The sequence below is a fragment of the Quercus suber genome, unplaced genomic scaffold, assembly GCF_002906115.3.
Source record: "Quercus suber isolate HL8 unplaced genomic scaffold, Cork oak 2.0 scaffold_430, whole genome shotgun sequence".
NCBI classification, from domain to species: Eukaryota; Viridiplantae; Streptophyta; class Magnoliopsida; order Fagales; family Fagaceae; genus Quercus; species Quercus suber.
Window position 1 is genome coordinate 444,848 of NW_027069881.1, and position 25,766 is coordinate 470,613.

The following is a 25,766-nucleotide window of genomic DNA, read 5'->3' on the forward strand; positions in this document are numbered from 1 at the left end:
ACTTCCACACTCTGTGTGATTCCTCTAGGAGTACCTCAACTGCCTCCAGGTAACATATAGCAATAGGGTCCCAAGTATGATCTCTTTTCCAGTTTTCCTTCCTTGGATATCCAATACCTTCCATCTGATCTTCTCGACCTCTTGTCTATCCTTGGGAAGATTTTCTTCCTGAAGGTATATCATAATGAGATCCATCCAACTAGGAGATGGATGTATACTTAAGATTGCGGCTTCTTTAGGGGGGGAGGTGCTAGGAGAAGGCAAGAATTCTACCAATATGATTCTTGGGAGTGGATCAATCACTAATGAGGCCAGAGTAGCTAGAGAATCAGTATGACTATTGCTCCCCTTGGAGATTTAAAAGATATCCACTTTCTCAAACTAACCTTTAGGGCTCTAACTTATTTTAGGTAGATTACTATTCTTTGGTCTTTTTCCTCAAATTCACCATTGTCTTGGCTGACTACCAGCCGAGTGTCACAATGCAATCACAGCAACTGCCCCTGCCTGCTTAGACATTTGAAGCCTTGCTAAGAGAGCCTCATATTCTGCTTTGTTGTTTGATGCCTGGAAGCCCAACCTGAATGAATTCTCAAACTTGATACCCTTCTGAGAGACTAGAACTATACCAATTCAAGGCTTCATCCATGTACACTTTCCATTTTGTGCATTTCTAGGGACTTCCTTGCTTATTTCCTCTGATGCGCAAGATTTTGGGATGTCTTGGAGTGAATTCCGCGATGAAATCCACTAGGACCTATCCCTTGATGGAGGTTTTGAGCTTGTACTGAATATTGAAGACCCCCAAAGATGCCTCCCACTTCGCTATCCTGCCCGAGAAATCCGCCCTCCTAAGCAAGGCCTACAGTGGATGGACTACCACTGTATGAGCCTGGAAATAGTGAGGCAGTTTCCAAGTAGTGGGATCATTGCTAAAGCAGCCTTTTCCAGGAGAGATAATGCATCTCCGCCTCCACAAAGGTTTTGCTAACATAATAGATCGACTTTTGAATATCCTACTCTAATTAGATTAGTACAACACTTTTTGCGTGGTTCATCATAGCTAGGTACATGTACAGTATTTCTCCCATTACAGATCGGGATAAGATTGGGGCTTGGCTAAGTACAACTTTAGCTCATGAAAAGCCCTTTGGAATTCATCTGTCCATCGAAAATCCTTCCACATCATTAACAACTGGAAGAAGGTCAACACTTGTCTGTAGACCTAGAGATGAAATGATTAAGAGATGCTGTCATTCTCGTAAGGTGTAGGACCTCCTTGGATTCCGTGGGGTTTTAGGTTTTGCAATGCTATGATCTAGTCTAGGTTTACTTAAATACCCTGGTTTGTGACCAAATATCCTAGAACTTCCCCGAACTTACCCCGAAGATGCATATAGAGGCATTCAACTTTAGGCGATGCTTTTGAAGAGTTTCAAATGTTTACTTGAGATTCGAAATATGCTCTTTTACAGCTTTACTTTTCACCACCATATTGTCTATATAGGCTTCCAAATTCCTCCCTAATTGTCCTTGAACATTTTGGTAACCATCATTTGATATGTCGACCTCTCATTTTTCAATCCGAACAGCAAGACCCTATAGTGATAGTTACCTATGGGGTGATGAATGAGGTTTTCTCTTGGTCCTCGGGAAAGGGCTATTGATGGTAACCCTAGAAGCATCGAGAAAACTCATTCTTGGATGTCCAAGGTAGCATTGATAGGTTGATCAATTGGGTATATATCCTTGTTTTTTTTTTTTCTTTTTTTTTTTTCTTTTTTCTTTATTAGAAAATTTAATAATCAATAAAAATCATATCAAGCCATATTTAATGATTGATTGAAAAAAAAAATATATATAAATGGGCAACCTGCCTTCTTTTATAGGTCAAAGTGTACAACTCTAATAGCTAGCCAAAGCTATTTCAATCAGGAAAAAAAATCAAATTGTTATAAACAATTTATCATCAAATTTATATCAAGACATTCTTAATAATAAACTAAAAAAGATTGTTCTCTAAATCAAAATTGGGGGGATGAAAGCATCATATCACCATTGGAACCCAGGCCAAAATTGGCAAATGCCCCTTTCACACATACTTTCCAGCATTTTGCCCATTTTTCCAAACTAATTAGGGAAATGCCCCTGTTTTGAAACTCGATTTTCTAAAAATCAAATTCCAAATGTAAAACTCAATTTTTGGAACATCGAGTTATAGCGAACGTGGACTTAGAGATTTTTTTTTTTTTTTTTTTGAAACTCGAGTTCCATGTGAAGTACTCGAGTTCATGGAACTCAAGTTCCATTTAAATTTTTTCAAGGAACTCGAGTTCCATGAACTTAAGTACTTCACATGGAACTTGAGTTCATGGAAATCGAGTACTTTACATGGAACTCGAGTTCCAGGAAAAAAATAATTAATTAATTAATTAATTTTTCAGTTTGAACTCGAGTTCCAAAAAAAAAGATAAAATTAATTTTTCGGTTTACTATAACTCGATTGTCCAAAAATCGAGTTATAAATTGAAACTCAATTTTTAAAAATTTGAGTTTCAAAACAGGGGCATTTCCCTATTTAGTTTGGGAAATTGTGCAAAATGCTAGAAAGTTTGTGTGAAATGGGCATTTGACAATTTTCTCCTTGGAACCCATGTCATAAAACGCAAAATAATTTTAAAAATAATGTCTAAGCATATTTAATGATTGATTCTCAAACCATAATCATATAAAGAAGGGATGAATGAAAGACTTCAAAGCTCAGTCATAGGACAAGTATTGGTTGAATGTTTTATAAATCATTTGTTGGACTTAGGCAAGCAGTTGCCCGATCGAAATGATGGAGAGGCCATTCATCTGACCACAACTCCATGGCAAATGTATTTCGCTGGCTCTAGTACGCAAGGTGGTGCAGAGCAGGTATTGTTCTTATCTCTCTTAATGGTCTAGTTTCTCACCATTCATATTGCCATTTTTTCCTATGCACGAACAACATAGCTGACTATGAAGCCTTGCTTATCGAATTAGAACTAGCTACGGCAATGGGCATGCGATCCATCCATGTTAACGTTAATAAGGGTGATTCTCAACTAGTAGTGAAACAAGTCATTACTAAGTATCAGGTAATAGAAGCAAAGCAGCAACCATACACAAAAAGAGCCCTAGACTCGATTCGCCAAGTTTGATGAAATTTAGGTTGACCATGTACCTAGAAGGCCCAATGTTGAGGTAGGAAATCTAAAGACTTTAGTGTTTTATTTAAACACTAAAAGTAGTTGCTTTCTTCTTTCTTTCTTTTATTTTTTTGGTACATGTAGTAATATAATTTAGATTATTAAAAAAAATTTAAAAATAAATTTAAAAAAAAAAAAAAAAAGATTAGTTGAAGATTTTGGATTGTAATCAAATTGATATTATTTATCAACTTATAAATTATAATAAGAAAATGATTAAATGAAGAATATGGATTGAAGTGGTGTGTGAACAAGAAATTTAAAGATTTTTTTTTTTAAGTCACATTGTGTGAAGAGGAAATCCAAAAATTTTAGTGTTTTATTCAAACACTAAAAGTAGTTGCTTTTTTTTTTTTTAACCTTTTTTTTTATCCGTTTAGTAATAAAATTTAGAACAAAAGAAAAAAGGATTCGAGATTAAAAAAAAAAAAAAAGGATTAGTTGAAGATTTTAAATTGTACTCAAATTGATATTATTTATCAACTTATAAACTATAATGAGAAAATGATTGGATGAAGAATTTGGATTGTAATTAAATTAATGTTTTTATCAACTTAGAAATTATAGGAGAAGAAGATAAGAACAAAATATATATATATATATATATATGTGGGGGGGATTTTGGTCCCAGACCCTGCAGTCTATTTGTTTGCTTTGGATCCAAGGACCTCACGGCTTTGTCCTCTTTGCTAATGTGGAAGGCATGCTTATGCACTTTGTGCTTTTGCAACGTCCGTCCCACATGAGTAGTGGTACACTTATGCCTTGAGCTCTTGCTTATAAGGCATAGGTGGGGCGCTTCTCTAAGTGATGTGGGACGAACGTTGCAAAAGCACAAAGTGCATAAGCATGCCTTCCACACTCGCAAAGAGGACAAAGCCGTGAGGTCCTCGAATCCAAAGCGGACAAATAGACTGTGGGGTCTGGGACCAAAATCCCCCACCCCCCCCCCCCCACAATATATATATCTATATTTTTAAAAATATAAAAATATTTATGCAATTGGGTAAAACCATTTGGTATAATCACGGCTTCTAAGCCAACTTTTATTATATCGTATATTATATGATATAGAGAATAATATTAGTCATTTAAAATATATATATATATATATATATAACTAACAGAACTGGTTGTTGAAGAGTAATTTATTTTATTTTATTATAAATAAATAAAAGAGGCTGCACTTTCCCAATATTACCTCACCCTTTTTTTTTCTTTCTTTTTTTTTTTTGAGAAGAAAGTATTACCTCATTTAGATTGGAAAATTTTTCCATAATAATTATTTCAATTAACATTATTTTAAAATTATTTTGGAATCTAGCCTTAAAACTATTTTAAAAATGAAAACACGATCTTATTTTTAAAAGATTTCAGAAATTGTATTTATATAACACAATTTTTTAAAAATAAAGTAAAATGGTTTTATTCCCAGTAAATTAAAAACAATGTCAATTTTTTTAGGATAAAATATCATTTTTGTCTCTAAACTATTACAAAATTTTTTTTTTTTTTCATCCCTAAACTTTTGAAAACGTTATGACTTTCTTCCCTCTATTTATTTTCATTATTTTTTATAGAATACTGATGTGATATCCGATTTGGACTAATTTATTTTATTTTAAAAATATGGACACATGCCAAAGACTTTATTGGCTCACGTGGGAACATTTTTTTTAAAAGGCCAAAACGACCCCCACCAAAACTCCAAGTCTCAAGCATGCCGGCGTTAACCCAAAATCTTTAAACCATGAAAACCAACCACCCTCAGTCACTGAAAACCTCAAAGCAGCGTCCCTAATCGTTGTTAGTTTTTGCGCTGTCGAAGTTACATGCTTAGTGCTTACCATTTGCAGCAAACCAACCAAATTTATTAAAGCCACTCAAATACAACACATGGTTCATCGATGTGTGATGGAGTCTTCAACAATAGACACTAGGGACCACTAAATTGGTTTATATACATCTAATGGAGTCTTCAAGAACAATGTCTGATGGATTCTTCACAGTAGCACAACAACCCTAATAAGCCCATACCCATCAAGCTATAGAAATGGTATATATAGTAATTATATACATTCAAAAAGCTATAAAGCAAAAAAATAAACAAATTTTACCTTATAAGGGAGTGATTAAACGTCTAGGACATTGAAACTATTTTGCTGATTCTGGTCGCCAATTGGGCTGTTGTTGTGGGGGTTTTACGGATGGAAGGATTGAAGTTCCACTTCCAGGGAGTGAAAGGTGATTTTGGCCTTTTTATTTTTCTTTTTTAATTTTATTTTTCTTTTTTTAATGTTCCCACATGAGCCAATAAGTCTTTGCCACATGTCTATATTTTTTTAAATAAAATAAATTAGTCTAAATTCCAACATCAACACTCTATCAAGACACATAAGACAGAACTAACCAAAACGCACCAAGGGACGAAAATAAAAACTTTTTGCAAATAAAACTTTAGAAAGTTTAGAGACAAAAAGCAAACTTTTATAATAGTTTAAAAACGAAAATGATATTTTATCCTTTTTTTTATATTTAAAAATATAATATTTTGTAAATTTTTCCCACCTAGACCTGTTTTTTTTTTTTTTTTCCCCATGTTTTTCATTTCCCATATAAAATCACACTTTGGAAATACATTATACTCGTCTGTATACATATGAAAACAATGTTTCTGACAAAGTAACTAATCATTCATCTACACCTCTCCATTCCTTTAGTTTCTTTTCCAAAGAATTTATCCTCTTATAAAATTGGGATAAGAAAAAGTTAAAAATTAAAAAAAAAAATACATATATATATAGTAAACTATTATACATTTCAGCCACTAAACAAGATAAATGAACAGAAGGATGCAGTTTTACATACAAAACCCTCACATGAAAATCACAAATTGATGCATCCTTCCAAGCAAAAATTACAAAAATAATAATAATAATAATAATAATAATAATAAATAATGAAAAAAGAATTTGCAAATTACACTACTCTAAATGAAGCTCAAACCCCATGACATTAATTTAGCCCTGCAGTACTCGTGTTTGAATTTTTCATCTCAGGTGGAGGCTTCACATACTTCCCTATTACTTTTTGGTGAGTGCGCTTCCTAATCCTATCAATTTTGTCTTTACTTCTTTGCTTCCTATCTTCCTTTTGCCGATGCCGTAATTTCCTTTCTCGCTCATATACACCTTGCCAGAAGATCTCACCAGTGGATGGCCACAACCACCGTCTATTAGGATGCTCAGAATCAGCCTCCTCCGCCAAATCCTCATCCATGCTCTTTAGTGTCGCATATGAGAACCATCTAATCCACATTTGACCTCTCCGGCTCTTGAATTTATGGTGTTCCTGCATTACTCCTGTGTCGGGGTTCACATACACCATCCGCCTTGCACTGTGGTATGCCCAAACATTTATAAGTAGCTCAAGAAGCCGTGAATAGCACTGCTTATCCTGCAAATTGTAAACGATTATTCAATTACCACAAAATAGACCAATATCACACCTACCTTATAATTTGCGAAATTAAAATGTAAGAAAATCCATCCACACAAACAGTTTATTCCAAAGCATATAGTAATTTTCTTTTTCATTCATTTTCTTTTGTAATATATCTTTAGGGCCAATCAAGCAGGACTTCCAGAATTCAAGAAAAAAGCAAATTATGTGTCCATTTGACATAATTAATTTTACCAGCTCATTTTTGTTACTAATCATAGGTCTCACTGCACTTTTTGGTACTATTCATGGAACTCACTGTACTATTTTAACTAATTTTTACCTTTATCTACAGTACTTTCAGCAAAAAAATTTCAGTTTTAGCAAAATAAACAAATCCCAAACAAATCCTATGTAAGAATGGAAAATTAAATAAGTAGAAAAGTACTTTGGAAAAACTCAAATAACATTGTCCACTTGAATGGTGCTCGTCATACATATGTGCATCCAATGCATCTACAAACATTCTGCACATGGGATCATATCAACAGGTTAAAAAGTGAACAACTAGTACATAACTTTCTCATTACATGAAATAAGCAAGTAGTGCTAGAGAAACCAAGTTGTTCGTTATCCTACCTAGAAAACATCACAAACTCTAGGAAGGACCTAGTTGGCAAAGCCCAACTCTGCATGACAGACCATGTGCCGCCATCAACAGGCATGGGTGGTAAAGAATCCAAATCATGCTTTATGCCATACATCCTCTTAAGAGCCTCAGCAAAAGCGAACCTTCAATCATCAATGATGAAGAAAATCAGATTAAAATTTTAAACCACAGAGAGAGAGAGAGAGAGAGAATGGATATATACAGAATTATTCATACAATTAAAAATTTCATGTCACATTTTTTTTGCTGGTCTTACTTGCAATTTCCTGCATTTATAGCATCACAGAATGTCCAAAAATCCAGCTGCAAAGAGTTTCGTGGATCCAAATCCAACCGCACCCAAAAGTAGAGCGTGTCCCCATGCCTTTGAGTTTCGATAGCATCTAACAATGCATTTTCAGCAATTCTAGATAAAGATGCCTGTTTAAGCCCTCCACATTAGATATAAAACTGGATCTAAAGGCACGCATTGAAAAAAAATTTAAAACAAAAAAGTTACTTCATTGCTTTGCTTCACTAACCTGTGTGCGCGCGCACGCACATCCAACCCTTTGGTTGGAGGTTCAACATAGGTGGTGTTTTTTTATTTTATTAATGGTTCGTTTGGATTGAGAGAGAGGGAGAAAGAGTAGAGTATAATTGGCCCAAAATTAGTCTATTTTCAGCTAATTCTACTCTACTCCCCTTCACTCTCCTCCCTTCTCCCTCAATCTAAATGGGCCCTAAGTTCAAACTAATGACCTCCGCTTCATGAAGCATGGTCCCTAGCCGATTGTGCTACCCCTTGGAGTAACAAATGTGCTGTAATTTATTTCTTTAACAATTTAACTGTATTCACTTTTTCTTTCCACCATCACATCAAAAACAAAAAGGAGTTTCATGTACTATCATATGACATTTTAAGAATCACATAAGTCACATAATACAATGATTGCAGTGAGGTGATTCATGAAGCATGGTCCCTAGCTGATTGTACTACCCCTTGGAGTAACAAATAAGCTGTAATTTATTTCTTTAACAATTTAACTGTATTCACTTTTTCTTGTATGTTTGAAAACTGATCACAGCTCAAAATTTAATAATTATAAAGGTAATTATAAGAGGCATGAATGATCACAAAACTCAAGTAAAAAACACTAGGGACGCATATTGCACCACCACCACTAACAGCAACTACAAAGCATTAGTTTCAAAAATTTTGGAGTCGGCTACTAATCCTCAACAGATTAGTTAAGGTTGGCCACATATTCCACCATCCCATCAAAAACAAAAAGGAGTTTCATGTACTATCATATGACATTTTAAGAATCACATAATACAATGATTGCAGTAAGGTGATCCATGTTGCCATCCTAGTAAGACCTGGAAGTTCAATGACAACAAGAACAGTCAAGATAGACCAGTCATTTTCTGACATGACTTATAATATCATCACATGACACAGCCCACTGTTTTAACTTACAAGATTGATGGGTCATAGAAAATGCAAAAATGGCCGCTAGTTAGATGTTTAAAAATATGTTGAAATCAAGTGTTTTTTCACTCTAGAGAGAGTAAAGACTTAAAAAAGAAAAAGGTACTCTAGAGCAGGTCCATTTTAAAAACAATAGGGATAAAGCAATATAAAGAGCATTAACAAACCTTCCGTGCTGTTGCTCTCCAAGACTGAAACCCAATCCAAGCATTCTTATGAACACGGTCGATCCGATTTGCAATTGCAAAAAAGGCTCCATATTCACCAAGTATATCTCGATAGTAAGGGTTATCAAGAAGTGGAAGACGAGCAGATGCATCAATATCTTCTGCCCCAGGTCTTCGGCCTTTAGTGGACTGCAAGTACCCAGTCCATGTACACATATGAGATTGAATGTAATAGCTCATCTCATCCAACTTCAACTTAAGAGAAACAAGTACAATAACTATTAGATAAGTATTAAGGCCTGCTCAAGTAGAGTACAAAGGTGGCCAGGAAAAAAAAAACCCATACACACACACACACACACATCCCCAAGGAACACATCTAGAAAGCAAATTTGCATACTACAAATGGTTGTCTGGAAAGAATTGCAAAAGCATATAAAAGAAGAAGAGCAACTATTGAACCTACCAACCCCCATGCTCAAGAGAAAGCATACTATTGAACTCTGAATCTTATATTGCTAAACAAGGTATATATAATATTGACACGAAATGAGACTATTACCAAAAAAATAAAAAATAAAAACCAATGCCAAATTGCATAGAAGAATGACTACAATTTTTCTGGCATACCATTTCGAAGGCTGCATTTGTTTCACCTGAAAATATTTTCAAGTGAAAAGTTTTCCAGAGAATAAAATATTTTCAAGTGTTTGGTTGCGTTCCTAAAAATTCTTCAAAGAATATTTTAAGAGTGTTTGTTTGCATTCCTAAAAATGCTCCAAAAAACAGATTTTCTACTACTTTCCCACAATTTCTCAGCTCCCAAACTGGCATCACATAATAAACAAATTCAGAAATTAAAATTTACAACCAAAACCAACAAAAATTCACAAGCAGATATGCAGGTAGACAGAACACCAAACTGGCATCCCCTGGGTGAATGACAGCGACATAGAGGGGTGACGGGACAAGGTGGCAGTTACGAGGACGAGGCAGAGCAGCCATGAGGATGAGGCGCGAAATCTAGGGATGGGGTTGGGTGGGTCACAGAGGTCGGCTGGGTCTAGTAGTGGGTGTGGCTGGGTGGAGTGGTTCTGCTGCTCAAATGTGAAGGACTCTTGGCGTGTAAAATTTTATGACTGAAATAAGGGCAAAAAACGTTTTACGCCAAAACAACCCATATTTTACAGTCAACCCAGTATAATTTCAGTCACCCCAAACATCTGCAAATACTGAAAATATTTTCTGGAAATCAATCTCAGGTGAAACAAACGCAGCTTAAGATTGACATTTTTTGTTGGAAAAAAAAATAATTTGTAATTCCATATTAATATAAATGTATGAACCTTCAAGTCTACAACTATGTCTGTTACAAGGAAAAAAGTGAAAGAACATGCTTGGTAACTCACCAGCCCAATCCCGCGATAAAGAGAAGAAAGGTGTAGGAAAGGCCAGGTACCCTCCCCAAAGTACGGTTCATAAATGCTCAATGGCTGACCAGTCCTTTCAAGCTCCCCCTCATCCCTTTCATGCAAATCCTGCTTAGATCTATCAGCCTTTTTGGCACTTCGATATACTTCCTCCCAGGTTCCATGAGACTGATCAGATCTATCCTTCAACTTCATCAAATACCAAATAATGTGAGTTTTCAAACACACACACACACACAAATATTGGATAAAGGTCATCAAAATTATTTACCAATATATTACACAAAAAATACATAATTTCACAGGACATCACTTACCTCTTCTTCCTCTTTTCTTTTTCTGGCATTAGCAATCTCAATGTTTTTCTCTTCCTCCCATATGCTATATAAAAAAGGTCCATCATCAGCACTAAGTGGTCTATCTGTTGGAGCATTGTTCCACTGCTGCTCAAACTTGTCTAAAAATGTGTAACTTCTCAAAGTACAGTTAATATATGTTGAATTTGATAGTGCTTCAAATAAATGCCATTGCCATTTTTCCTTAAATTTGAGAGGCATTTTTGCAACATCCTTAGGAGGAGCAACTTCTGATGGGAGCTTGAGAACATTTACAAGGAGTGATGCATATCCCTCAACAGTTTCTGAAACCATCAGGTTTCTTGCAGTACTTCTTCCTATAGAGGCAATATTGCGAGCTAGCGATGATAGTTTTCCATTTGAGAACACTTGCCTTATAACTTGTGTCAAAAACTTAGGATTCTCCTTAGGGAAAAGATAGCCATTCACCCTGTCATCAACCTAGTTGTTATTGCCAATGCAGTTAGTAGTTTGATTAGGAAAACAGTTGAAACAAACTGATTATTCAAAATGAGAAAACTATTGGAAGGCATGAAGTTTGAGATGCCTTATAAGCAATTACGCTAGCTGTCTAGCATGGCAACATATTAGAAATGAATACCCACAGTTAATTAGGTCCTGCCTTGAGATTCCTTACATCAAAAATTCCTTCTTTTTTTTTTTTTATAGGTCCTTATTCCAAAAATTCTATGGCTGGTAGATAGGCTTAGCTACATGAATTTAAGATAAACAACTCAAGGTGACTTTTTTTTGGGGAAGCCTCAGGTTGATTTTTCATACTAAAATAAACTTACTATCTAACAAAACCTTTCCACAAGGGTCTCCAAGCCAACTAGTTAGAAGAATGCTGAAGGTACAAAATTTAATTTTTTGTGTTAAAAAAATGGACTGTCAATATTGCTAAATTACCGATTGTCCCAAAAACTTAAATTATTGAGATAAGGTAAATTTAATCATTCAACCATACAATTCTAACACTTCCCCTCACGTTTGGCCCGCATGAGAATTTAAATGGGAGGTAGAATAGAGAAGGCAATGATAGAACTTAGGATTCCTTGCTCCGATACCATGTTAAATTATCGATTGTCCCAAAAGTTTAAACTATTGGGATATGATAAATTTAATTATTTAAACAAACAATTCTAACAAACACTTCTTATAGTACTCTTCAGAATATAAGGAATAAAGTTTCATTTACTGTAAGGCCAGCCATGGGCATTTAAAAGAATATTTGTTCATGAAATCACTAGACCTCAAATGAGGATGTTGGTAGATGAGAGGCAGGGGAAAAAAAATTAAAAATAACATAAGAAATGAACAAATCAAGAGCTACCACACTGGTAAATACAAGTGTCCTTAAGTCAAAGGCCTAAAAAGGAACAAGAAGACAGAAAAGAACCAGGTTCAAGTCTTTGGTAGACAGGAAAATAACAATTTTAAAGACAACAACCTAAAGTATTGGGGACACGTATTTGCAGAGCTGAATTGAGATTATGAATGCATTATCCTCCCATGAAACTTTTGTTATTTACTGTATACACTTAGTTGCTTTGGAACATATATGTGTGTGTTGATCAGAGTTGGTGTGTGAAGAGATGAGAACAGCATTTAGAAACATACATATTTCCTTATCATGGAGAGGTCTGGGGCAATGATTGGCTTCTCGAAGCACATGGCTTTCATTAAAACTTCTGGAAAAGATTGCTCTTCAAGGAAGGATCCATATATCACAAGATCAGCCGTGCTTAAAACATTGTCTGCATCCACATCAATAGCTTTGTGCTTTACAATGCCACTTGGATATGTCAAGTTAATAGCAATTTCCTACCGACAACAAGATAGCCAATAAGATGATGACTAAATCTATCCAAAAATATTAGAACCACACTTCAGCAGATATTTACCTCAAATACCACGCCGTAGTTACTTGTTGAATCCCCACTTAGAATCACAATTTTGAGATTAGAATTGGAATTATTATCCAAAGGGAAGTCTGAAAGAACCGGTAATAAAGCCTGTAAGATGATGGCATGCTCCAACCACAAACCCCTATACATAAATTGGCTTCCCACAATGGCTATAACAGCATCTTCAAGCTCATAACCCATCTTGACACGCAGATTATCTTTGCGTAAGGCCATTACAGAGTCAGCTTCCCATGCTTCAGCAGGAGTACCCGGAATAACAAAAAAGTTTCCAACATCAAATGTGGAGTAAATCATCTGTTGAAAGACCAGAATGATATAAGACCACTAGAAATAAGTGCCAACTTTTATTGGGGCCAAAAACTCACTTATCCAAAAAGAGTGCTAATTTCAGAACCAATTTCAATGCTTTGTTAATTAGACAATGAACAAGTTATCATCGGCTCACTTTATTTATAAACTAGGATGCTTTCTCAATGTCACATGAGTTTTATTGGCATATGGTTTCCAGACTGCACACTTAGATCTCACGAGTCATTTACTCTATCCAAATTTAAAAACATAGGAAATTGAAAAACCAAGAATGGTGCGGAACAAGGAATTTAAAGAGGATTTAGATTTCTTTCTTTAGTTTAAATAAGTTGAATGCAGTATGAAAAAATAAAAAAAATAAAATCCTATTGATTAAAAAATTTATGGAGGAGGTTTAGATTTATTAATATATGGATTTGAAACTAATGGATCATTTCGATCAAGGAATTTAAAGAGGATTTAGATTTCATTCTTTAGTTTAAATAACATGAATGGAGTATGAAATGAAATAAATAAATAAATAAAATAAAATCCTATTGATTAAATTTATTGAGGTTTAGATTTATTAATACATGGATTTGATACGACTAAGTGTTAGAGGTCATTTCAAATCCATAATATTACAAGTGTTTTTGTTCGAACAAATCTCTAAAACTCACATCATAATAAGGTGTTAAATTTATATCAAGCAATTTATATTAACAATTATTTTTCAAATCCCTTGATTTTAAATCCTAAAATCCAAACGCAACCCAAAGGAGTTTTATCACTGGATGCCAGAAATCACCCATTCCATGTGTACTAAATGTAAACAGATTATCAACAAGAATGAGCGTCTACAAGAATTTCCTGTTAAATATTACCGGAAGGATATAGTTTGGAAAGACAACAACACTAGAGCGGTTGAAGATTCTTTTCCAATCATTTAAAAGATTGATATGACCACTTGAAATATATTTTCTTGAACGAGTAGCAAGCGATCTTTCATGGATGGTCCATATCAGAGGTAATGACTTGAAAGGTTCCTGCACAAAACTGTAACAAGTAAAATCATTCTATTAATTGGATAAGCACAATGCTGATGAGAAGAAATCTTAAGCATCATTGGCAACATACTTAGAAATATTTCAATAAAACTAAGGAAAATTAAAACACACAAATAAGAAACAAATGAAACAAAAATGGAACAAAATCAGTGTGATTACATTAACTAGCAAAAGAGTCAATGAGTTTTCCTTATTAACCTTTTACAATAACAGAAGCTTCCACACTTAATTCGTAACAATCTAATGAAGAAGCTCTCTCATTTTTATTTTTATTTTTATTTTTATCGGTGAAGAAGTTCTCATTATTAATAATGCAAAAGGATAGTTGAGAGCTCACTATCTCAAGCAATCACATTCTTGCTATGTTTGTCTCCTCAAGAAAACTATATAACCAAGATTTTGTTCTCCCTATAAAAGAGTGGAAGAAATTTTTCACACTGGCGACATTAGTGCCAGAGATGATTCTGTGTCTGAACCAACAATGCACATTTGCAAGATAAAATGACACATATTATTGACTACGCAAACACAGCATTATCTTCCATGCCCAAAATATCAAACAATGTTTTCAAGACTCCTAAATAAAAATTATCTCAGGCCTCAGCAGACATGGGTACCCCTTGGCACCACATTGTCAAGCCATCTGTTGTCATCCACACTTGTGCAGACAACCAAGAGACCCTAAGCTACATAATATAAGGTCAATTCTGGTCCATGTCAAAGCCTCTGGTCCATCACAGATATCTGCCTAATCATTATAGTCTATGTGACGCAAGACAAGTAGAACAAAATTAAACAATAGGAAAATAAAAGATAGGAACCTAGGAGTCAACACCTTGGCTTGCTTGGAGTCGGCAACAAGTGAGGAAAACCACTAAAAGTCAGTACTTAGGGTTGGTTGGAGTCAGCACTAGACCACAACCAAAAGGAAACTTTTAATTCATCCAAAAAATCGTATCTAAAATTGAGTACAATAGTTTGCTTATATTGGAAAAACTTTTTTTTTATAACTAACTTATATAGGAAAAACTAAACCTAATGCGTAGGAAACCCTACTCATTGAATGACAGAAATACCCTTCACTTTTAAATAAAAATACAAACTAACCTAATTAAATACTAGGGCCTAAAATAAAAATACACTTGATGTTCAAAAACAAATATTAATAAATTATAATAAAATTCTCCTTGTGCATACCACATCCCTATACCTCATTACCAAGACCACAACAATGTGCTAGATAGACAATTTCCCAGTTCCCACCCAACTTTTAAACCAATATTTAAAAGAAGGCATAAGTATATTTGTTTTTTTTTTTTAAACAAAGTTTCTCTCCAAACTAGTTTGGAAAGAAACTCTCCAAACTTCTCATATATTTCTTTTTTGGATATGAATTTTGAAAATCTAACTGTTGAATTTTATGTTCCTTATGTTCTTAACATGCATATCAAATTTCACTCAAATCGGATATTATTTACTATTTGATCAATTAACTTATTTTTTATATACAATTTTAGATTACAAAAACTTGAAATTATAACATTTATTTGATAACATAGCAATTGATCTTTGATTTTCTTGAAATTTTGTAAGCATTAAAGATGTAATAAGAACATATAATCTAACGGTTAGATTTTCAAAATTCACACTCAATATAAATATATATGATGAGTTTGTAGGGTTTCTCTCCAAACTAGTTTGGAGAGAAACTTTGTTCTTTTTTTTCTAATCATCAATAAGTATATTTGTAATTATTGAACACTCAAATGATAAATGCTTTTATTAAAAAAACTACTGGAGAATCATCTATATGTACTTCTCTCTTTGTTCCTTTATGTTTTAAAAAATCTGATGCTATTATAGTGATACAGTATCATCACCTCTAATAGTTTTCCAAACCAGTTTCTATACTGAAGAAATTTTAGAAGGGAGAGTGCAGAGAGTTCATGTGACCACAATAACTTGAAGTTTATTGTTTCAAAAACATAGATAAAATCATAAAATAACTAATCTTACCATGAAAAGACACCTCTGGCTTCAAAAGAGTTCACAAGTATGCCATCATAGCTGCAAAATATATACATTCTTGTTATATGTCCAAAAGTTACCAGATCCAATAAACTGAACCACATTCATATACTCCAACCAACAACTCAATAATTACATTTTATATATTTAGTAATAATTGCATAGTCACCTTGATCAAATTTCAATAAGCATTTAATTTAATATTACACAAAACTAAATGATATTGGATAACATCAATTTCATTTGCATGAGAATCATGACAGAAGACCAAAAAATCTATTCGTAATTAAGGCTGTGTTTGTTTTGGGTGAAAAGCATTTCCGGAAATGCTTTTCTGAATTTACGGGTGTTTGGTTGCACTGAAAAATCGATTTTCCGGAAATTAATTTCCGTTGACTGTCGGTCAGAGGTGAAAATGGATTCCGTTCCTATTTTCACTTCAAATCCTATTTTCCGGAAAATCCAAAAACAGAGAGCACGAAGAGGGAGAGGGAGAAAGAAACAGAGAGCATGAAGAGGGAGAGGGAGAAAGAAACAGAGAGCCCAACGCCATCGTCGATCCAAGCCCAGCGCCCATCGCCGGCGGCCACGAACCGCCGATCCAAGCCGAGAGACCATCGCCGACGACCACGAACCCACGATCGCGCCTTCGATCCAGTCGCACCTTCGATCGCGCCTTCGATCCAGTTGCACCTTCGATCGCGCCGCGCCGTCGCCGTCGATCGTCGATCCTTCAAACCCAGCGCTCTTCGCACCGGCGAGTCGCACCGCGCCGTGCCGTCGATCGTCGTCTTCCTCGATCTCTCCGTTTTTTTTTTTTTAAGTTTGATTGTTGTTTTTGTTTTTTTTTTTTATGAACTGATTGTTGTTGTGGTTGTTGTGTTGTTGTTGCCGGAATTTGGTGGTGTTGTTGTTATTGTTGTGTTGTTGCCGGAATTTGTTGTGTTGTTGAGAAAATGTGAAAAATTTTCCGGAAAATAGCATTTTTAGAATACATCCAAACACATGAAAATATTTTCCACAACAATTTTCATAATTCAACCAAACGCTTAAAAATATTTTTCTTTTCCGGAAAATAACATTTCCGGAAAATATGTATTTTCCGGAAAACGTTTTACACGAAACAAACACAGCCTAATTGATCACCAATTCAGAAAAATCAAATCATAGATGTTAACATAGATTTTTTTCACTGAACACTGAACAACAGCCCATCAAATGTCAAATGTATTGAAACAACTTTAACATCATTTCAACATTCCTTGGTAAGATTAAGTTAGAGCAGAGTGCTAGTTTTCCTTGTTTTTTCTTTTTCTTTTTTGTTATAAATTATTTTTATTAAATGAACTGACTGCTCTTTCTGGGAACCAGAGCAAAATAATTCTTAATTTTGCTTCAATCTAAACAAAATCCCCTAGATAAATTATTTTTTCTTAAGTTCAAGGTACATTGGAAAAGTAGTATGAGACACGTACTTTAACCAATCAACAAAAATCCCTGTCTTATCAAATGCTTGAATAATGGTGACTGGAATTCCTATTGTTCTCCAAACATCATGCACAGGACCATCTTCAAGCGAATAAACCTGCAAAATTAACAGAAATCTCTGATATAAAATTTATAAAAATTCCATTTATAACTTTATGGGCAAGTCTCTCATGACAAGTCAACAATCAAAGAAACATCTTATAGTCATTTGCCTCCATTGCTAAGGGCATATAATTCTTTGGACAAAAAGGAAATTCTATAAGAGTATACAACATGGAATGAGTTACAAGTTACAGCCACTAAATGACTACTGCCAATTTGAATTTCTTTTCTATTTTCACAGAAGTGAGGAAGTTGGGGTATAAAATCTGAATCTCATATGTTTTACTTACAACAGGTAAATAAATCAATATTTAAAGATCCCAGAACATATATCTAGTCCTCATGCTCACAATTACTGTCCCAAATTAGGCCAATCTTTCAAATTTTCATAGCCTGGCAGTCATTTGATTCAATCATATTTCCATCAAATTCAAATTGTGGTCAAATTATTGATTTTCATCACTCCATCTATCATTTCCTTCAAACCCTACCATGTACTAGAGCTTTTATACCATTCTGTATGTCCTGAAAATTTTATGGCAAAATTTTCTTTCACGACATACATAAGTTTCACAGGTAAGGATGTGTAGAACATTATGAGTTAGGGAAAGACAAGGCCAAGAGACCAACTACAAAACAATTTGAAACTTGCAATAAATTCTCTATAAATTTTTATGGTATTCCAGTAGACCATTAAGATGATTTGATTTTAAATTTTAATGAAGAGGTAGCAGGAAAAGCATTTAATAAGATGGCTGCAAATATTCCAGTAAGTTAATTTTGCTATTCAATTCAAGTAAAATTGCTATATACCCCTTCTAATCTCATTTTCCATCAAGAAGGAAAAAAAAAAAAAAAAAAAACCTTGATTTCCCTAGCATAAAAGTGAGTAACCATTATGAATTCGATAGGTCCAAGGTTAACAGCAATAACATAGGTCTAATTTACTTATCAAAAAAAAAAAAAATGGTCCAATTCACTTCTAATTCCTACAATTGCCAATGACTAAGAACCAGAATATCAAGAACAATATCAGAACACTAAGAGTGGATTACAGTCGCCTAAGCAAGAATCAAGTGATAATTTGAGAATTAGGATTCAAGCCTAAATGCCATTTGTAACACTTGGTTAAAATCTATCCCATGCCTCTGCACTACTCAGCTAGTGATGTTGCAGTCATCGCTCAAGTAAAAATGCCATAGTCCTAGAAAAATTGTTTACTCTCTTCACAACCACACTCCAAACGTAAAAGTACAAGAACACATACAAATGAAACTACCTGAAATTCATAGCCAATCTCCTGCAAAGCAACTGCAACTGTCACCATCAGTAATTTTTGTGAATCAACCAACAGATCTGCAAAAACCTTTAAGTAGAAAATGAAAAAAAAAAAAAAAACAGTCACGCACCCCAAAGAAGCAAAGGATCCTCCAAAGTAGTTAATCTCACTATAGAAAAAGTAAACATCAAACCACACAATACCATTGATCAAACAAACAAACAAAAATGTAAGAACCCACAAATAGTTCTGACAATAATTGAATACTGACCATTGCAAGCTGGGGTTTTCTGTAGGAAAAACGCTGTTTTGTCCTGTTGAATGCAGGAGAATAGAGAATAGCCTCTCTAGCTTCTCTTTGAAATTTGTCCAAAAGCTTTGAAGGCTCAAATCTAATATCCTCCCCAAAATCCAACACACCCATCTCCTTCAGAAACTTGAAATCCCCAGAACTGACTTCCACATTATCTTGCAATGAAGAATTCCCAGACTTTTCCACAGAACCAGGCAGAAACATCTGGAAGAGCACCACAAAGAAGAGGAACACAGCCACAGTACAAATCCATTGCAGGTAATCTAGCTTCTTGAAAAGCAAGAACCTTGAGAACCTTGATCTGGGTCTCTGTGAAAATGGGTGCCTCTCAGTTCTAACAGAAGAGAAAGACCTGAAACGGTTGTCTCTTTTCAATGGAATCCCAGTTTCCAAAGAACCCATTTAGAGTCCCATCAAAATAAAGGAAAACACAGCTTCAAAATTGACAAGAACACATCAAAGTCAGCTCTTCTTATAGTGTTCTTCTTCTCAGTACAAAACAAAAAGAAGACAAAGAAAGATTACACGGGAGGGGGAGGTTTGTGTTGTGATGTTAATAAACAAGCTTGAGGTGAAAGGTCAGAGAAAGAGAGGATTCATTGGGGTCATCATATTCATAATAATAGGGATGATGATGATGGCGTGTATTTGGTCATAGTCATAGACACATAGACTCTTTTTTTTTTTTGTTTTTCAACCAGAGGTTTTTACAGTACTTTTAGTTACTGATCAGAGACTTGTGTAAAAGATTGGAGAAACTAGTTTTTCAAATTTTTTTTTTTTTTGTTTTTTTTTTTGGGTGAAATCAAATGTTAGAATAGAAGTAGTAGAAAGAAAGAAGCAGTAGAAAAAGCAAACACTGAAACAGCTACAAATTCGGGAGGGGACAATCTAAAATCTAATAGAACCTCATTTGTAGCGTGTGGTGTCTCAAATTACAAGTTTGTTCACAAGGATAGCCTAATCCCATCTGTTTAAGTATTAATTTCACTATTCACTGTTTTTAACTTATCTATACTTATAGCCAATCGATACTTGCATTCTGAAATTTTGATTGGCTTATATTTTATATTTTTAAATGAATTCTAATTATTTAGTTCTTTAGAAAAACAAAATATGCCAATAGCCAATCCCCTGTCCTTACTCCTTATAAATTGTCAAATTATTAAAAAAAATTAAAAATTTTAAATAAATAAAAAAGAGTAAAAGAATTATTAGTCCAACTCCCAAATATGATTTCTTGATTTGATAAAAAGTGAACTAAAGAGATCTAAAATTTATACTGTTTATCCAAGAGTTAGGCCACTTTGGATATTCACCACTATAAATTTCAAAAAAAAAAAACATTTTCCCCTCTTTCCATGTATGTGTTAAAAATACTTAGTATTCTCAAATAAAAAAAAAAAAAGGTTGCTTAAAATCAATACTATACATTAGCATGATAATTTGTCAATAACCTTTTAAGTTAGATGATATCTTCTTATGCTTTTTTTTTTTTTTAAATAGACATATTCTTATGTTCTTATTATTTTTAATGAACGATTTTATATTCAACTTCTTCTTTTTTTCTTTGAAAAAAAATGTGGTTTTAAATCATTAGAGAGTGATTGTGGTATATATATATATATATATATAATTGGGTAAAATAAGTATTTGGTCCCTATCCTATACACTATATTTCAATTTGATCCCTAACCTTGCAATTGTGTCAATTTGGTCCCTAAACTTTTAGTACCATGTCAATTTAGTTTCTACCGTTATCTTTTTTATGAAAATTGATAACATGTTTAATAGCCAAAATAAAAAATTAGCTTCTGTTTATTTTATTTTATTTTATTTTTTGATAGGAATTAGCTTCTGTTTATATGACAATAAACTTAAATTTTATTTTGATCATTTGTCATGTCAACAATTTTTATCTAAGATAAAACCAAAAAAAAAAAAATTAACACGATATTGAAATGTTAAAGACTAAATTCACACCATTGAAATATAGTATAAAAATTAAAGATTAAATGTGTAGTTTACTCTTTATAATTTTAACTATTTTACAAAGTTATATAAGTTTGTACAAATAAATGTCAATGTCAATATCTTTACTACTATTCATTTTGCAATAAATATCACAAACTCAAATGCGTGTACTTATAATATTCAATGATTCCCTATTTATACTTTCTCAAAAAAAAAAAGAAAAAAAAAAAGAGAGTTTACAATTTAAAAAAATAGAGAATAAATGTATGGTTCTCTTGGGTTCCTTCTTCCCTAAGATTCTGGATAGAGATAATTCCAGACCATATGGTATTTTTGGGTAAAAAAGATGATTTTTTTTTTTTTTTTGATAACCAAAGATGATGTTCAGTAAACATAAAAAAAAATTAGCGATATCCTTTGTTTTTATGGAATTGATAACTTTTTTTAAATAAAAAAATGGAACAAATATGTGGTTGGCACATGGCAGACTCGATTTTAACTATACACCCAAAAAATAAAAAATGACAAGATTTTTTTTTTTTTTTTTTTTGATAAGAAAAATGACAAGATTTTAATCTTTAAATAAACAGTAAAAACTGCTTTAAATTGGATAACAACAAAGTTTTGATCCTTTTATTTAATTTAGAAGCAGGGAAAAGCAAACTGTCTTATCATAAAAGAACAAACTCATAAAAAAATATTTTCAAAAAAAACAAAAAAGAAATCAATTAATAAAAATAAACTATTATAACAGTTTGACAACTGGAGCAGTTGCAATAATTACCTGTCTCGCACAGAGATGGGCACTTCATTTTCTTTTGCGAGTGCTTACTTTTTTTGGCTTAAGACTTCTACAGTGCTACTTTCCTCTTGTGATGTCTACGGCCATTTGTTAATGTTGGTCTTATTTGCATTTTTTAAAAATACTGTAAATAAAAAAAATGTATGAAAATATGTATAATATTGTTTAAATATTAATAATTGTTACTCAAAACACCCTATCAAACAACCCCTAACCTTGCAAATCTCATCTTTCCCAGATTCAGAATTTTATTAATATTTAATAGTTGAATATTTCCAACTTTCCCAACCCCATTTAACATTAAATATTTACACAACTTTTTTTCCCCATATATTCCCGTCAGATTTCTCTATAAATATCAGAGGATAAACAACTTATTATTTATGTCCAAATCATTAATCCAGATTGAGCTGTTATTTTTTATCCACTATTTCAATCTAGGAGCGCTTGTTCATAGCTTAATTTAAACCTTATATTAAAAGCATGCAATTGGTGATAATTCCTTAGTCTCTTCATTGCTAACTAGAATTCATAAATTGCTCAGTCGGATGACAGTTCAGCGTTTGTAGTCCAACGGTTAGGATAATTGCCTTCCAAGCAATAGACCCGGGTTCGACTCCCGGCAAACGCACGTGTTTGAAGGAAATTTTCTTTTGTCCCTTCATTTGAGATTTCTTACGTTTTTTCAGTTTGCAAAGTACAAGTAATCAAGTATGTTGTAACACACTTTCAATAAAAAGCTAAATAAGGTGTTTCTAAATAGACAAAAATCCAAGAAATATGATTTCATTTTCAATAAAACTAAAATCACAACAAAATTTCACATCCCTAATTTGTCTACTAACTCATTCACGATTACACCATAATCTACAATTTAATTCTATTTTAATGGTTCATGTATGAAATGATAGACAATTTTGAAATTGTTGTGAAAATCATCTCATATCTCTTGTTCCATTTTAACCCAAGAAATTAAGGAAGTGCTTTAGTCCTTGAAACCCTTTAAAGCTCCTAGTCCATATGGGCTTCATGTTGGGTTCTTTCATTGTTTCTGGCTGCTAGTTGAAACTTCGGTAATAGAAATAGTTTAAGGAGTTTTTTTAAAGTGGAAGAGTTCCTCACTTCATCAATAAAACTCTTATTACACTTATCCCAAAGCACTATGGAGTAGATTGTCTTTGCAGCTTTCAGCCAATCAATTTATGCAACACTATGTATAAGGTTATCATGAAGATAATTGTTGCAAGATTTGTCAAATTTCATAGCTTCTATGCAAACCACCTTTGTCCTAGGTAGAAAAGGCATTGAAAATTTTGTCATTGTCCAAGAACTTCTACATACCATGAGCTCTAAGAAAGGCAATGTGGGGTACATAGCTCTAAAGATTGATCTTGAGAAGGTGAAAGCCCAACGAAGGCCTATGCTAAAGTGAGAAAGAAAGTACGTTAAGGTTACGAAGTAAGGTCAGCTGGTTAAGGAAAGCTCAGGTTATAAAATCACTTAGCCGTTAATGAATTAATTAAGTAGTAATAAGGTGTCAGTACGGAGTTGCGTCAGCTGTAGATATAGACTAGGTTATAAGGAACGGAGTCTTAAACTATGGACCGAGACTATACTAAGGAACAAGGAAGCTTGACTGAGCAAAGAAGTCAAGGAAGGAAGCTGCTTCTCTAAAAGCCCCCTTGAATAGGAGAGGAGGGCGGAGGCTTTTTGAAAAAGTCTTTTTTTTGTCTTATGACAGATTAAAATGGAGCCTTATTGATTGCTATTGTTCAACATTCCAAAATACTTTGTGAATGTGATCATGGGTTGTGTTTCCTCATATAGTGTTGCTGTGCTTTTTAATGGAGGAGCTTTAGAGGAGTCCCAACCTTCTCAGAACATTAGACAAGGTGACCCCCTATCCTCATACTTATTCATTATGTGTATGGAAGTTCTTGGTTTCCTAATAAAAGACAAATGTGACTCTGAGCTATAGGACTTGGTCACTTAGTCTTCTCGTCAAAGCTTGAGCCAATATGTGTGATCTTTTCTGGATTAGATTCGTTCAAGGGGATGTCTTCTAATTCTTTTATCGACTCAAAGGTTGCCCTCCTTTCTTCAATGTTCATGGTTGATAATCGTTCGACTATCTCTAACATAGCCAGATAGCACTCCCTAGCTATTAGTTGATCTCCCTGAGCTTCTTCTATCCTATACTCTATTGGGAACTTGATTGCTAGATGGTAAGTGGGCGTTGTTGCTCTCCATGTATTCAAACTAGGTTGCCCTATAATGGTATTGTAAAAGGACAAATAGTCCACAACAAGGAAATTCCCTTCCTTTGTGATTTGTCGTGGATAAGACCCAACAACAATTGGCAGGGAGATTGTTCCCATGGGATAAAATTTTGTTCCTCCAATGCCTATCAGGGGGCACTTGCTAGACAAAGTCATTCCTTGTTAATCCCCATTTGTTTGAAGGCTGGATAATAAAGAATGCTCACTAAACTCCCATTGTATACTAACACTTTCTTTGTGATGAAGTCAGCTATTGTCAAAGTGATGATTATAGCATCGTCGTGAGGATGATGTAATCTTTTTGCATCCTCTTCTGGAAAAGATACTGTAGGCTTATCCATCTTGGGTACCTTCGGTGGACAACTGCACTGCACGAAGATAAGTCTTCTTTGATTTAAACAACCCTTTTATTGACATTCCTCCTACTATCATCCTTATCTCTCTAAGAGAAGGTCTCGGTGGTTCTTTTGCTTTGCTCTTCAGCAACTGTCTTTTTTCCCTTTAATCTCGTCCAACAAAGTTCTTCAACTCCCCTTGCTTGAATAGGGCCTCAATCTATTACTTTAAGTCATAACACTCGTCGATCTCATGTCCATGGTCATGATATAATTGACAATATTTATTCTTTGATTGCTTGCTAAGGTCTCCCTTCAACTTTTCTGGCCATCTTAAAGATGGATCGTCCTTGATCTACATGAACACTTGATTGAGTGAAGTATTTAGGGGGGGGGGGGGTGTAGCTTGAGTATCGTCATGTGGACAATCCTGCTATATTTGCTATATTTCTTGTTAGACATTTTGGCCTTTTACTAACGAGGCCTCAAGTCTAGATGTGGCATGTAGTCTGGATGTAGAATATAGAATGGACGAGAACCTAAATCCATTCACTCAAAATTCTTTTTCACTTTCTTTACAATAATAGTGTGCTCCGCATTAATGAAGCTCTATGCTAAGTGCAACAAATTTGCCATCATTCGAGGGTCTCTATCAAATATACAGAAAATGAACGACTCTAAGAAGACTCCATTTTGGAAAGCGGTTACGAGCATTTTATCTTCAAATTTGTCTACCAACAAAGTCTCCTTATTGAAACATTTGATGAAAGACTACAAACTTTCGTTGTCTCCCTGTTCTATCTGCAACAAACTAGATGTTGGACGCTTATGTCATTAGCCTCCAATGAAATTGTTAACAAAGGACTTGCTCAACTCTTGGAAGGATGATATATTGTTAGTAGGTAACTTGCTAAACCAAACTGTTGCTGAGCTTTTAGCATGGCGGGAAACCTCTACACATAATCTCATCAAGTATCCCTTAGAGATGCATCAAAGTTTTGAACAAGGCAATGTGATCACAAGGATCTCTTGACCCATCATACGAGTCCAGATAAGGCATTTTGAATTTAAGAGGTAAAGCACGAGAAGTGATTGATGCAGTGAATGGGAAG

General features: G+C 34.0%; 1 protein-coding gene and 1 non-coding gene across 5 annotated transcripts; one reads left to right on the plus strand and one right to left on the minus strand.

Moving 5' to 3' along the window:
* Positions 1–6,009: 6,009 nt before the first annotated feature.
* Positions 6,010–20,205, minus strand: LOC112033706 (uncharacterized). 4 transcript variants are annotated; one of them, XM_024066485.2, is made up of 14 exons: positions 19,223–20,200; positions 18,952–19,038; positions 17,558–17,667; positions 16,071–16,121; positions 13,872–14,043; positions 12,676–12,993; positions 12,392–12,595; positions 10,733–11,212; positions 10,395–10,604; positions 8,986–9,240; positions 7,601–7,764; positions 7,314–7,466; positions 7,123–7,201; positions 6,010–6,689 (listed from the first exon to the last, which is right to left on the minus strand). In XM_024066485.2, exons 1-14 carry the CDS (start codon positions 19,664–19,666, stop codon positions 6,249–6,251), a joined length of 3,168 nt encoding a protein of 1,055 aa, XP_023922253.1. In that variant the 5' UTR covers positions 19,667–20,200; the 3' UTR covers positions 6,010–6,248. The 4 variants fall into 4 exon arrangements, with proteins under 4 accessions (XP_023922253.1, XP_023922254.1, XP_065617901.1 ...); XM_024066486.2 differs by having other exon boundaries at positions 8,986–9,174; positions 19,223–20,198; XM_065761829.1 differs by having other exon boundaries at positions 18,952–19,028; positions 19,223–19,322.
* Positions 20,206–22,599: 2,394 nt separating this feature from the next.
* TRNAG-UCC (transfer RNA glycine (anticodon UCC)) lies at positions 22,600–22,671 on the plus strand. The gene has a single exon. It is a non-coding gene; the product is annotated as a tRNA-Gly (tRNA).
* The last annotated feature ends 3,095 nt before the right edge of the window (positions 22,672–25,766 follow it).